The sequence below is a fragment of the Anguilla anguilla genome, chromosome 8 (genome assembly GCF_013347855.1).
Source record: "Anguilla anguilla isolate fAngAng1 chromosome 8, fAngAng1.pri, whole genome shotgun sequence".
In the NCBI taxonomy this organism is placed as follows: Eukaryota; Metazoa; Chordata; class Actinopteri; order Anguilliformes; family Anguillidae; genus Anguilla; species Anguilla anguilla.
Window position 1 is genome coordinate 36,860,859 of NC_049208.1, and position 14,853 is coordinate 36,875,711.

General features: G+C 43.4%; 1 protein-coding gene across 2 annotated transcripts in view; it reads left to right on the top strand.

Annotated features, from left to right (window-relative positions):
- Positions 1-14,853, top strand: part of LOC118233270 (solute carrier family 66 member 2) — a 37,777-nt gene that overhangs the window by 5,460 nt on the left and 17,464 nt on the right. Inside the window, exon 3 of one of the 2 annotated variants that reach the window (XM_035428780.1) lies at positions 3,386-3,436. The exons of the other annotated variant lie outside the window; for it this stretch is intronic. Coding sequence (XP_035284671.1) covers positions 3,386-3,436 — 51 coding nt within the window. The remainder of the gene's footprint in view (positions 1-3,385; positions 3,437-14,853) is intronic. 2 annotated transcript variants of the gene reach the window in all.

The following is a 14,853-nucleotide window of genomic DNA, read 5'->3' on the forward strand; positions in this document are numbered from 1 at the left end:
GCCACATGCACTAGCAGTTCCGCAGAACCTTTTTTCCCTAGGTAATTCATAGTTGAACAACTTCTCATGCATACCTTCCTCTGTGTAATTAGGAAATACGGCCTAGATAATGGCTGCACTCAGACCATATGCTTGTCCTGACTGTTCTAGCACCTGTAGGCTTACTGCATGCACCTATGAGCTCACATAACATGTCCACTAACAGCCAGCAACTGTTAGTAACACCTAGACTGGGTGTTGCACAGCCTGGGGTCAGAAAACAAAAAGGTGTTCACACCCATGTTTTTCAAATAATGTAGGCTACACAGTAGACACTGGCCCTTGGGTGACTGTATTGAGTTCACACACCCACTGCAGCAGCTCTGTTAGCGAATCCAAACTAGGGAGAAAAATGAGGAGGAAAATAAGGTTTTACATTAACACAATATAAAGAAATTACATTTTGTACCTGACTGTATTTCATATTATTTCAATGACTTTTTATCCTTTGTACTCCCTTTGAAGTTGAGTAGCTGACCTGTCATAGGTTAGTCCCGCCTTCTAGGTAACCTTGAATTTGTCGGTATCTTGCCTGTTTTGCTCAGCACAGATTATTAACTCACGTTGTCTGTCCTGTGTTCTGTTCCCACATTCACTTTTGACATTGCTAGTTTGATTCCACCCGCTCTACATATGCTTTCCAAATTCTGCTCTTTTTTTAAACTCAGAAAATCTGATGTCTTTCTGAGTTCATTTGAGAGATAGAAAAAGGCTTATAAGACTGAAAGTCCTCCATACAAAAGTTCAAGAGGTCAAAATGTAAAGGATCACTAGGTGGTATGTTTAAATAAAATTTATTTTTTAGGAAAGTTAACAGTCAACAAAGAAATTAATCCAGTCTTCAATGAAATCCCCTCTAAAAAGAGAAGTGTGACAGTGACCACTCAACACAAAAGTATTTCACTGTCACATGGAAACTGATGAAATCAGTAAAGCAGTGATCCTTAATCCTAGTCCTGCAGAGTCACAGGGTCTGCTGGCTTTTCTTACCCGGCAGTCCACAGTAGCAAAACAACTGGTCAGCTAAAGCAGCTGATTACGCGTCTAACTCGGCTTGCCTGGTTTCTAGGGTCTGAATCAGTTACTGATCTTAAGGCAAAAACAAAAAACCACAGGCTCTGTGGCTCTCAAGGACCAGCACTGAGCATCATTGCAATAAAGTATCTTTTTGGCTGTCATCCCATTTTGATTTTTGCATTTATGCAGATTTTATTTTGATTTCATGCAGAATGACCCAAATTCCAAGTAAGATTAAGTCAGGAATGAGCTCTCGAAGCTGAATTTAATTCCCGAATTGACCCGGTCAGTGCGGGCATCAGTCTGTGTTAAAGCCTTGTTTAGGGCTGTAGTGTTATGTGAGGATTTGTGCGCAGGCTGGAGGAAATGGAGCCCTGCTGAAAACCGTTTACCAAACGGCTGGCCGCTGTGTACCGCCGGCTCTGTGTCGCGCTCCTGGGGAGTGGGCCGGATTTGCCCGCTCTGGTGGAACCTGCCGTTTTACTGAGCGCGGTATTTTCCATCCCACTAACCACGCCCGCCTTTAGTTTACCGTTCCCATAATGCCATAGCGTACTAGTGCCAAGGTCTCCGAACGCCCCCTGGAGTGGAGAGGCAGGACGAGAGCTTAGAGCAGCTTTAGCCATCTGCATCGGCTCAGCCCGTCTGGTTCCTGGGCCGCAATGCTCTTCTGTGAATGAACTTCCTCTGTCAATAGCCAGACTGTTGCCACACTGAACTGCACCACTGCTGCCGAGCCACCGAGTACTAGGAATCTGCATTTTGAAGAATTATATTTTGAGCTTTTAACCTTACGTAGCATAAACAAATCTGATTCAGCCTCACATTCTTCCATGTTCTACAGCAGTATTGCTCAAACTGGCTCCTGTGTTTTCCCGGGTTTTAGTGCATTAGAGCTTTGTCAGTCATTGTTGATTGATTTGTTAAGTGAATGCTGACCCTTGTCATCACTTCATTAATCTATTATACTTAAGTCATGTGTGAGTTTGAAGAGCAGTTAGATGGGCACTTGCTTTGTATGAGTAAAGACTAAGCTAACAGTCTATACATTTTTACCGAAGGTATTAAATGAAGAGATCAATCAAAGCTGATTAATTAAATGAAGACCCGCATACACTGTATGGACCTCGAGACCAGGTCTGAGATTTAGATGAAACCCAAGTCCTTTCAGTACACACAGTTCTGTTTTCACACAGTTTTGTTTCCCCCCATCATCATGACTTCTTTGGTCAGTCAAGAAGCTGCTCATGAAGTCTGCCAACGCACTGACTGCAGATTGAACACAAGTGTGCTCTACGCCAAATTGACAAAGGGGGGGCAACGTGATGGGCCGACTAAGACTACCGGGCCTCCTGAATGGTGGGAAATTAAAAGCAGAGGAGAAGAACTGATTGCTGCTGTCTTTCATGAAAGTTTAGAAAACCGCCCATGGTTTGGTCTCATTATATGTTTGCACATAGGCTTTTTATATAATGTATTTACCATTTATGTGTATGTGTGATTTCTTATCTGGTTGCTATTATTTTGTTCTCTAGCAGAACTCTGAAAGGTTAGATTTTGTTTCCTTATTCTCAGTATCTAAATGAAAGTGTGGCTTGGAGGAGGCATACTGGTGTCTTGGTTTGTTGTTTCCTGTTGTTTTTCATTTGGGGATTGAGTGATGAAGAAATGAAAACGAAACCCCTTTAATACCGCCCGCTATTTTACAGTTAAAGTAATCCATGCTTAACTCCGTTTCAGAGTTAAGCGATTGCGTATTTGAAGCCTTGCATGTGACTAGGAGTGCATAGAAAGCACTTACAGTCCTCAAGTCAGATTTGGTCCCTGTGTGCTCAGCTTGATTTAGAATTAATAGAGCAGTTTTTATATGAACCATGTAAAATCCTCATACAGAAATACAAAACCTATTGCATAAACTTTACAGTACACAGAGTTTAGCCTTGCCGGTTCCTCTCAACTGGCCAACTTGTGTCAAGTATTCTTCTGATAAAAAGTGTGCTGGACCTCATATTTGTTGAACCAGTTCTCAAACTACATGTGTTTATATCTAATCTGCATGCATTTTTCATATTAAATTATATGTGTTATGTGTTTATGACAACTTGCATGTAACTCTGCCGAAACTCGTTTACATTTATTTAAAACACTCCACACACGCACACACAATGTACACAGACAACCATCGGTTTGTTGGCTGCTGCTTCTGTTATAAAAATTGCAGGATGTTATTAATTTCCTCTTGTGGGTCTTCTTGGGATTACTACACGCAAAGAAACCAAGCTTGTTTTCTGTCTCTCTTCTCTTCCTTTGTTTTGCTTTGTGTCTGAAGCGACAGACAGTAAGGACGAGGAACTCAAAATCCCTAAGAAGCTATTTCTGGGTACGTACAGCTCTGTCTGTCACCGAAAGCCAATCACGCTTCACCGATCCTCCTCCTCATCCTCCTCTTCCTCCTCTAACGTTATTAACTGCATGGCTCTCCTGCACGCTCCCTCTCTCTCATCTCCCCGTCAGTCCCCTCGAGCTTCATGTCACCTCCTCATTGACTCCTTCAGCTGCACGATGCCCTGACTGACACCTCAGTCTCCATTTGTCACATGCTCATCTTGATTGTCTGTAGACGCCCTGCTAAGGACGTTTAATTACCGCGCGCGGCACGGCGGTCCGGCATGTTTGAACAGCGTCGCTTGTGCCGCTGCTCAGCTGAAACCCAGGATAATGTCTTTCCGTGTTCCGTGGGCCATGGTGGGTACACTCGATTCCTAGCAGGCTGCCTGTACATTAGTATTCAGTTCCCTGGCTTAAGTGCACTGCTGTTATCTTTAGCAGTGTTTTCACGCTTGCAAATAAACTTCAGCTGTGATGTATCAAAGTGATGGGTGAATGAAGAATCATGACATAACGGCTGGAGCTACCCTGTGCTACCTGGAACTTTATTTGAACCAGTCATTGTGTTTTTTTTTTTTTTGTGGAGGGCAAACCTTTTGGTTTTGGGAAAGGTCAGTGGTTGACTGCTAACTGCAACTGAACCCATTTTTGATGTCAAGATACTTCTTCCATCACCAGATATATAACTAAAAAAGGTCTTCAAGTCCCCCATAAGTTTGTGATTAGGCTTGTTGATAAGGTAACTGATGTGTGGCCCTCTAAGATCTGAGTGTGGTACTCCTGCTGTAAATGGGGGCCTGTTTCTGGCTTTGGATGGGCCTGCATGGATACATAGCGACTGTGTAATGGGAGGGTTTAGTGGTTTATTCTGCCCACATGCTGGCTCCTAAAACTACAGCTTTTTAAATATGTATAACATCAGTGATCTTAACAGCAGAGGCGTGAAGTTCTCATAACTTCTGCATTTCATTTACTTGATCAACAAACATGATCACTTTCTCTGTTGTCACGTAATTCATTTTTGTGTCATGTTCTCTCGGCTCAAGTCATATAAACAATTTGCAGCGGAATTGAGTAAAATCGATCATTACAAAGATAGGTTTGCTGTAAACGTCTATTTGCAGCAAGCTCTGCGAGTTTAGATGTTTCCTGATTCTCAGTATCTAAATATCTTCAATGCTGAAGCATGGTGTATCGTTTCCTGTCGTTTTTCATTTGGGGATTGGGTGATGAAGAAATGAAAATGAAACCCTTTAAAATGTATACGCCGCCAGCTATTTTACAATTAAAGTCATCTGTGCTTAACTCCATTTCAGAGTTAAGCGATTGCTTATGTGAGGTCTCACATGTAACTGGGAGTGCATAGAAAGCACTTTCAGTCCTCAAGGTCCCTGTGTGCACAACTTGCTTTTGATGTTGCATGCATGTGAAGATTTAATCTTGAATCTTAGCCCCATGTGTTTTAAAAAAATTGTGTTCAGAAACCATTGTGTCTCAGAGCATTTTGAAGCCATGAAAACTTTTAACCTAAGCTTTTATTTCCTGTTACTAACCTTGTTTCTTTCCTGTGACTGGATCAGTGATAAAGTTGGTCTGACTAAATATATAGCCTACTAATTTCATGCATAGATTTGTGCATTTCTTCACAAATGGAAAAAGTTCCTCCGCTAAGTTATGCTATTCACATATTGCCAAATACTTACTCATTCTTGTGTGTACGGCAGTTCATTTTATTTAAAGCAGTCCTCTCTGCTTCGTTGATTGTGGGTGTGTTCTGTGATTTGTGGTTTATCATCTGGCTCTCTCGTAAGACTTTTTTTAGCTCAGAATGTTAACTAATGTGCTAATGTTGCTTGGTCTGCAGTTTTCCTTGTTGCCATTGCCGCATCGAGGAAAAAAGAATTGCTTCCATATAGGCTAAGTGAAGCTATTCTTTGTGTGGATTTGCGAATGTCCTGGTGACTGTCCTGCTCGGAATTCAATCACGCTGATTTTTATCTGCACATAGATTTGAAGTCCGTTTGTTTTTCATCTGCATTTACATCGGTATTCTGTTATACCGCATGAACATTCATATCGGCTGAATATAAACTGTTTTTACTGAATAAGATATTGAATGATGTACAGTGAATCACAACAGCATACTTTTGAAAAATCCTCTGTTTGTCTACTGTGTAACCAGTAGATGGTGCTAACAAATAAGTTTTGTCGAGGCAGGCATCTACATCAAATCACACAGTGTTCATTGCTTTTCCTTTAGGCTGTGCTCAGTTTGGCTTTATTTTGCAAAGCATACTCATATCATATTCTCCAGTAATGGAAACTGAGAATAATTCTTGGATGCGTTACATAGTAAACTGCTTTGTTCAGTGATATGGTGAGCTGCTCAATGTCTGTTTTGGCAAGCAGGCCCCCTTGTCCAGCAGAGCAAGCAGTGTTTTTAGGGCGGGCAGACCGCTTGTGGCGAAGCTCTCTGAAAACAACATGCAGTGAAATCAATGCAAAAACTATTAGCATTGCAGTTAGCTTTTAGGGCAAACCCTGCAGTATCTTCAGAAGGGTAGTAGTGATTATACAGCAGTCTGTTCTAGTGATTTAGAATTATTAATGACCATCATCCCTGGGGACAGAAACCTTGTCCTCCCTTACTTGGTGTACAAATAAATCAAAAGCCGCTAGCCACTTGGGAGCTACTGACTGTGTTTGTCCTTTGAGCTCTGTGTGTTTTTTTTCTACTGCATTTACCACAGATTAATGGATGTTTGCAATTATCCGTTTTTTATGCAATTATTTCCATAATAATGAAGCATTCCTTGAATTTAATGTGCTTGGTGAAGAACTGCAGTACTGGATGTTCGTAGCCAGGGGGCAGGGTGAGACTATCAACATGGTGGACTGCATTTTTCCCTCTCTTTTTATGGAACTTCAGTCTTGAGTGTTTGTCTGATAGGCACTGAAATTTTCAACATAAAATTGTAAGGTTTTTCCTTTCGTAAGTACATTTTCAGCAGCTGTTTTTAGACTTGTTTTTGCCATACTCTCAAACTACATGAAGTAGTTTGATTACCTAGGTACCAGGGTTTTAAAATCCATTGGAATTTTTTTTTACCGCCTTTCAAGGGAATGGATGAGGTACTAGGTCATGAAAAACAGATGATGCAATTGTGTGGAAAAGTTTTCCACGGTTGTTGTGTTTCCATCCCTGTTGCATATTTAGCTTCCTCTAGTGCATGGGCGTGTCAGTAGCCGGAATGTTCTGGCTGAGCCACTGGACGCCTTTGCTTCACATTAGTGTTGATGTTCTTAATCTGTTCATGACGCAGAATAGTTCTACATGGAAAAAAAACAACATTTTTTTTTATACAGAACACAACAATCTTTAAAAGACCATGCTTCTAGTCCAAGATTGAGTCAAGGTGCTGTTTCTGAGCCCGTTTTAATGAATGTTTCAGGTCTTTTTCAGATATTGATTTGAAATCCCGGACTTTTATTAATAACCTTTGCTTCTCTTCCCTGCCATTTTGAGGGATGGCTCTATATTACTTTGTGTGTCGTAAGATGGATGGCTTGGTCGAGGCTTGGTGCGCTGGGCGTGTACCTCGGCACGTTCCCTGCCTGAAGTGCTCCCCCCCGAGAACAGAACCTCAGCGCCACTTGGACCCCGAGTTTAAGGCTCAGGGGGCCTGACTGCGGGCGCTCTGGACTGGCCTCGCAGGTACAGACGATAAAGGCTCATTCTAACTCGATTACAGGTGAACAGGGTTTGAAGGGCAGGTGGCGGTTAGAGAGGGGAAGGCCGGAGAGAGAAATCAACCTTTATTAGGACGGAGTTGTTGTTGAGTGGAGTGGGAATGCTTCCTATTACTGTGATGCTAAGTAACACCACCCTAATTTACCGTCGCCTTTAATCACAAATGTATTGTGTGCGGCCTACTTACAATTAGAATCAGAGTTTCACTTAATTGTTTGGGGGGGTGGGGTCCATCGTAAGTGTTGGCACATCCTCTTGTTATTCATATTGTCATTTTGGCAGTACTGATCGTTGGGGATTTAATTACAGTGCACTGCTCAGTTTCACTAATTCCCATTATTCTACTTAAAGAAAGGAGAGTAATCTTCTTTGAAAAGTAGCAATCAATTCTCGCCACAAGAGTCAAAAAGAATTCAGAGCGGAGGGGTAAAAAGGGAGTCGGGCTGTCTGAGATGACTGCTGCAGTCCCCCTCTGATGTGTTTTTTTTTTTTTTTGTTCAGGAAGTTACTGAGCTTGGTTTCTGTCTCAGGCGAATGTGGTGCTTGTGCCTCATCGTTTTCAGGGAGGTCAGTGCGGTTGCTGATTTGTCTCCGGGTTGTACTCCAGCTGCGCTTTAGGAAGCTACCGTTTCAGCCTGCCGCCAATTTGATTTGTTCACATTTAGCCGTAATATGATGTAATGGTAGATGTTGTGGTGAGCTGCATTGCCTATGCTGAGGAATGTGTGCGGCTGAGCTTCAGCAGGTATTTTTTGTGGACCTGCGGCTTGTTGTTGAGGGCTTGGAGAGCAGAGGAAGCCAGCCCCTCGATGTCCAGATGTCCAAACCTACACAGTAGGCAGCAGGGAAACTGCCCAGTTTTTGCAGACCTGGTGTTCCAGGGAGTGTGTGTAAAACTGTCCCAGGAGAATGTTAATACTGGAATAAGACCCGAAATCCCACTCGGATCACGTGGCCCCCTCGTTTCAGTCATTCACAGTTAAGGGTTTGATCCAAGTGCGCGTCTGCAGGCGAGGAGAGATCAGGCGTGCCGGATCCGCCCCGCCGGCGGAAGTTGGCGAGGAGCTCTTCATCCGCGAGCGCTGGAGGAAGTGGAACGGGCAGCTTACCGCGTCGGCAGCCTTCAGCCCAGGGGGCCTGATTAAACGGAGCCAGATCATTCGCCGAGAACATCAGTCACCCATCAAAGCCGTGCGGTTCGGCTTTGAATGCGCTGTGAGCTCAGCCAGGTTTGAGGGGTTCTCACCGTCAAGAGCTGCAGGGATTGGGCAGGGGAGATCACCACAGTATCCTCTGCCACTTTAACCCTTTGAAGAAGTAGGTTATTTGGAATGTTTTTTTTTCTCTTCAGAATTGTAAGTCAGTGTTCTAGAACATTGCTTTCCAGTAGTGATTGTTACATCAGCATTAGAACGTTCAGTTAAGAACATTCTAATCGCAGATATGTGTGAACTCACACCTTAAAGGCTTAATAAATTTCAGTCACTTTGAGGACCAGTGTTTCACCTGGGAGTCCAGCTGCTTTCAGACCATAGAGGAACGCATGTGAGGCGGACAGTGCACTGGGAACAGCCCAGTTAGATTTTCTCTGCGTGCTGCCTCCTCGGGCTCAATTACATTTTGATTGCTTGAGAAACACAAAGGTGCAATAATCGGGATCTGTGATGTGTACTCTGCAGTTTCAGGAGAAAGAAACCGTTTTCTTTTTCACGGATTGCAGAGAGTTACTTCTTGCCCGCAGGTCCACTGGGCTGTGAACTGTGTTTAATGGAATCCGTGTGCAATTAGACTCAATTGCGATAAATCTCCTTGACTCATTTAGTTTCTGACTCCCAGCGTGACACACACTGGAGATTGCAGTTTTCTCTCATTCTGCTCCTCCTTTTCTAATGTAAAGCATCTCTTCTGAGCACGTTACCCCCGGGAAGCAATGCAGGCCTCTGCTCGGGAAGTTGTATTAGCCACTTATGCTGGTAGAGTCTTAATCCGATTTGCAGAGTGCCGATTAGTTGCCTGCACACAGACGCCTGCAGACACAATGCAGATCGAGTAGCTGAGCTTGCTCCAGCCGCTAGCATTGCTCTTCCCAGTGAAAGCAGGAAAGGCGGCTCTTGTGTTGCACGGGTTCAGGGGAGCCTGCATTTTAAAGGCGGTGGCCTTGTTATTGGATGGTTCCAGCAGTGATATGTTGAAGTACTACTGGCGTTCAGTTTTGACTAACTCTTGGGCTCTTTCAACTGACAAGGGATCCACTAGGGTGGGCCTGCAAGCCATGGAAGCCCTGTTGGAGTGCCGGGCTGGAGCCTGCCCCTGCTTTGTAGCATGAAGCCGTAATGCTGATAAAGGGGAGCAACAAGCATAGCACGTGTGCAATACCGCTATCCCCACAGGCTAAGCACACACAGGGGTTACACCTTGCTGTTTGTCACTTAGCCAATCAGAGAGCTCCATTAAAGACCCTCGTTGCAATCAAGATCACAACTTTTTTGAAAAGTTGTAAATGCACAAAGAACCAAAGAATACAAAACCTGTGATGTTAAGTTTTTTTATGTTTTAGCTGAGATTTTAAAATGAGTTTTCTTATTGTGAAAATTAGTTATAATGGCCACTACAGGAGAAATGATCTTTTCTGCCAATATTATCGGTCCTTTGGAAACCACGCTGTTTACACAAGCACCGTGTCAATTTAAATTTTAACAGCTCATCGATGTGTCCATTTGCTTGGCTACCAATTAGAAGTGCAGTTGAAGCGAATATCCATTACGGAATGAACACGCCGTTTTCCGACTTCCAGCTTTCGCGTTAAGAAATGACATGTTTTCCATTAAAAGGTAATTTTTTTCTAATTTTCTTGTTTATAAATTTGGATTGAGTAAGTATGTATCTTTCTCTTGTGGCATAATGAACACTTAGAAGAACACGAGTGATTGGGCAGGGTCTTTAAAGAGCTTGGGTCTGAAACGGCGCACTGCGTAGATGCGTTGAAGTGCCGACCGTGTTGGTCGTGTGCGTCACGGCAACGCCAGCAGGGCTGACTGCGGTTGCTCCGGGAGACTCGATCAGCGCTCCGAGAAGGGAACTCCAGTTCATCCTGCGGCTCAGTTTTGCCACTGCCTTAGCTGACACCATGGCGACCGTGGGCCTAAAGCGGCCTTGCTCCAGAGACACGCTGGCCTTCCAGGGGAAAGCTGGGGGGGGGGGGGGGGTGCGTGTGCGTGTGCTCCATTAGTTTTTTTTTGGATACTCATTTATCACAACCCTCGTGGGTGTTTACTTTGCATAGCAGTTGCCGTGACAAATTACCCCCGTCAGCCTGCCAGTGGTTCGCCCCCCCTCCCTGTCCCGGATTGGCTTGTTATTGGACCCGTGTATTGGCACTTTCCTCATGGGGGTGAGAGGGGTGCTGATGGGGGTGCCGGCAAAGATCGTGGTCACAGACCTACAGACCTGTCCCCTGTCGCTTGGCCTGTATGGATTTGCTGACCTGCTGGTTGTTTAATGAGAGCTTTTTTTAAATTATTTTAAAAATCTGCTTGTTCAGCAGTGGTGCTTCTGATGCCTCAAAAAAAGTGTATTTCAGTTAGGGTTGAAGTGCTCTTCTGCTGAAAACTTACTGAAGGTTATGAAAGGCCACGCGCTAACAAATTAGCGCCGAATTACCGCTGTTTTGGTTCACCAGCTGACCGGCTGTTTTGCCGAATGTAGCTGCTGGTTCTGCGTGCCTCTGCTGCTCCTGCAAATTTAGAGGGGAGGTGGTTTGTGACTTTTGCTTTCATGAAGAGGTTTTGACCTCGAAGAAGCCATGAACATGCTCCATCACCTCGGGACACACTGCTGTTGTGTTTAAAGGTTTCTCTTAATTTTGTTTGTATTGACCAGATGTTCTGAGATGCTCCACTACTGGGTCCGTACCTTCAAGAATTTATTACATTTCTGTTGTCTTATTCAATTTCTACAGAAGTACAGGATGAGAGCAACTTGCATTCTCAAATGTTTATCGATATATGGAATTGAAATAAAATCAGAAAGTTTATAAGAGAGTGGAGCTCCTCAAAAGGCAGGACACTCCGAGCGCAGGTTCAGAACTGCCGCAATGGAACATTTGTGCGTGCTGAGTGCTCGCTGAACGCGCTCTTTACACCGATAGGCGTTTGTAGTAAATTACAGCTTTCTGTCCTTGTAGGTATGTGCCCCAACCTGGGTTGCAGAATGTCATCTGTAAGTGCATGGCAATTACACCCCGCAAATAGCCTCCACTCCTGCTGGAAAAATAAGCGCTCCTGAGAACCGGGAGACCTCCTGCCGTAGGCTTGTCGTGCTCAGTGGGAGAGGGAGGCCGGGTCGGCTTTGAGCCAGAGGTGCGTCGGCCTTTTTCCCAGCCGGCCCTGCAGCGGAGCCAGCGGCAGCGTGGCTTCCTGGGGCCTGTGTGCCCTGGACAGAGCCCATTTAAGGGGTCTGGCGTTAGGGGGATCTGTCTGCGTCCCCCACGGCCGCTGCAGTACTTCGCTCGTGTGTAGGAGAGCCTAGAGAGGATGAGCAAGTCTGCCGTTCGCGTGTTTAGTTAGCGGGGATTTTCATCTCGACCTGTTGCGCGCACGGTCTCCTGAGTGATTTGATTGGTGGAAGCCCTTGTCATGAGTGCAGACTGAGCTCAGTTGTGTAGACCAGTGGTTTTCTGATCTAGAGACCGACCCACCCAGTCTCAAAGTAATTCAGCAGACCTCCATGATAAGTATAAAAAGGGTTTGCCTATTTCTCTTTTTCCCCAAAACTATTTATTGCATATCAAGTCTGGCCATGGATCCCCTACAGTTCTTTCAAAGACCCCCTGTGGTCCGTGCACCCCCTGTTGAAAACACAGGGTTACACAGCATGCCTGGGGTAGGTCAATTTGTCACCTATGATCGGCGATCCGCAACGCAGAACCCACCAGGTAGAAGGAAATTCTGCATTTACATATAAATATAATCATAAACATTTATAAATGCATATTTGTTTTATTTGTAATCTTTGAAGAATGCAGAAATGCTTCATTTCGGGTGGCATAAATGCTGTATGTGATAAAAATACGATGACCGTGTTCGTTCAGCCACGTGTCCCTTTCCAAGGACAACTGACATCCCTGTCATCCTCGTAATCCAAAGGGAAACAAACAAGTTCAAGTCAGATTTTGTCCGTATCCTCTCTGCAGGTGACGGGTATAATAAGTGCTGCAGGGAAGGCAAAGTGCTCTTTTTAAAATTCGCTGGAATAGAGGACCAATTAATGGTGCCATTTAAAGAACAAACCTAACCTTGTAGTCTTGTCTGTAAGTTTGTATATAAGCACTTTGATTGTAAAAAATAAATCATTTACAAACGTTGATTTTTAGTCCATGGATGCAGCAAGGGTTGCTTTTACCTTCTCTGCTGCAGCAGAACATCCAGCAGCTCAGTCTCTCCTGCTCTCTCCCTCTCCTTCATGATCTGTAAAGAACAAACACCATGCTTCATCGGAGCCAGCATCATTATGTTGTATAGTGCATTTACGGGTCTGAACAGCAGACTAATTACTGCAGGCTAATTCAGTTACTTCTGAATAGGTAATAATAATATATATAATGGAATAATATTCTTTTGAAATGATTTTTTTTTTCTAATGCTGCTCATGTTCTTTATTTGAGTATAGTCTTCTTAGTCGTGTGAATTAGATGCTGAAAGCGTTCAAATGCCACAAGAGAAGACTAGCGTCCTGCTTTTCTGAGAATAGTGGTACTGTATATTGTTCTAAAATGTGTGTGTGTGTGTGTGTGTGTGGCTTCATCCTCTCCTACTACAGTATTAAATGTGCACTTAGGTTGGGCAATGAATAGTATGTTTATATTCTTGACTCATCTTTCACATTTGTTGACGATGTTCAAAGCAAAAATGATCATTCAATAATCTTTGGTGCGCAGAGCTGTGTGTTCATTCACTGTATAGGGAAGAACAGATAACAACCCCCATATAGGCTTTAATGTCAATTTACTATTAAATGAGGATCTGATTGGGCAAATAAAAATGAAAATTAATATTACCTGCTATACAGTGGATGAAGAGGTGCAGTATACCAAATTTAGCCCTTTCACACTGCTCAATAAAAAGAAGTCAGTTTCGCTTTTCATTTCCAATTCAATTGACAGCCAAATTATTACTGCCTGTATTTTCTGCTATATTGCTTTCTCAGAATTTGTAGCTATAATGTATCATTCTTAATTAAAAAACAAGTTTATAGCTGCTCCTGTGTGGCCTACTATATTTTTCACTGCCAAAGTACTTTTTGAGCTTTCTAGCACAAGTTCTATTGCCCTAAAAAGTTTACATACAGCCCTGCCATGAAGATATGGCTAAATTTCATGATAACAAGCAATAGATACTATTTCCAAACAGAAAGTTTGCAAAAGATTCATTATGAAAAATGTCTAGTTTCAAGTTTGTGAAATGGCTCCAGCTACAGCCATATTGTATAATTTTTATTTTTGTATTCCAAAATGAACATCTGTCGTGCCTACAGACTTGCGTAAGTCTGTTCAGCTGTTTGGGAGACTGTGGCCTCTTGGCCTTGCTCTTGAAAGTTGGGGTTAGTAGTGTGGTGGTCTGGGAATATTTTTGTGATGCCAAACCGTAAATTAGTTTTTGTAGCCATTAAGGGGAATCCAGCTCAAAAGCAAGCAGAAAGAGAAGCTTGGGGACTTAACTGTGAGCACAGCAGACACAATGTTCCAGAAGTTTCTTGTTTGTTGAGGCACAGCTGGCTGCGTTGATTATTTTGGCCAGTAGCACCCTTTTAAATGTCCTCAGGGACATGTCTGCTGCCAGCGCTGCCTGCCTCCTGTCTTGCGTAGGCGTGTTCTCAATAATATACTGATCTCAGCATTTTTGCTGTGGAGCCGATGAAAGGCTTTATTGGCTCAATATAGGCAATATTTGTTGGCTACAGAACTCGCTTTCCAGAAAAATCATTTGCGGAATGACTTCCTTTAACCATGCCTGCACTCTCAAAAAGGATGTGTTAATGTCCAACACACTTTTTCTGTTAATACTTTCGTGTTACTTTCTACACATTTTGTCTCAAAGTTACTACTTTTGTGTTACGAAATGTGTTGTCCTTAACTAGACATGGTGTGTTAAAAAAAAAAAAAAGAGAGAGACCCGTTATGTGTTGTTTTTAATGCATCTGTTTTGAGAGTGTGTGTCCTTCAGCATGTGTGCTTTTTTAAAGATGGCTCCCTCCAGTCCTGGGTACGCCAGTCCTTCCTACAACCTAGCTGTTTCTCAGGCAACCAGGGGTTCATAAAAGGGCACATCTCAAGATGTTACCTGTGGCCTTCCATGCTTGGTGTAGTCCTGAAAACAAGGTTTAAATTTAATTCATTTTTTAAAAAAGATTTTCCTTCCTCTTGATGAACAGTAAAGTGCTATAAGGGAAGTATTGCTTTCCTAGACTGCAGCTTTGAGTGTGATCATTCTGCACAAGAAACCTGTTAATATCAGTGATGTGACACAGTCCTGAATACATCTTTTCATTATGTAGTGGACCTGTATCTGCTTGCTGTTGCTGACAGGGATGCAACTTTGGCAATTGACAGATGCATTGCTTGTCACTTGTATGACTCGGAAGTCTTTTCTTGATGCATTAAA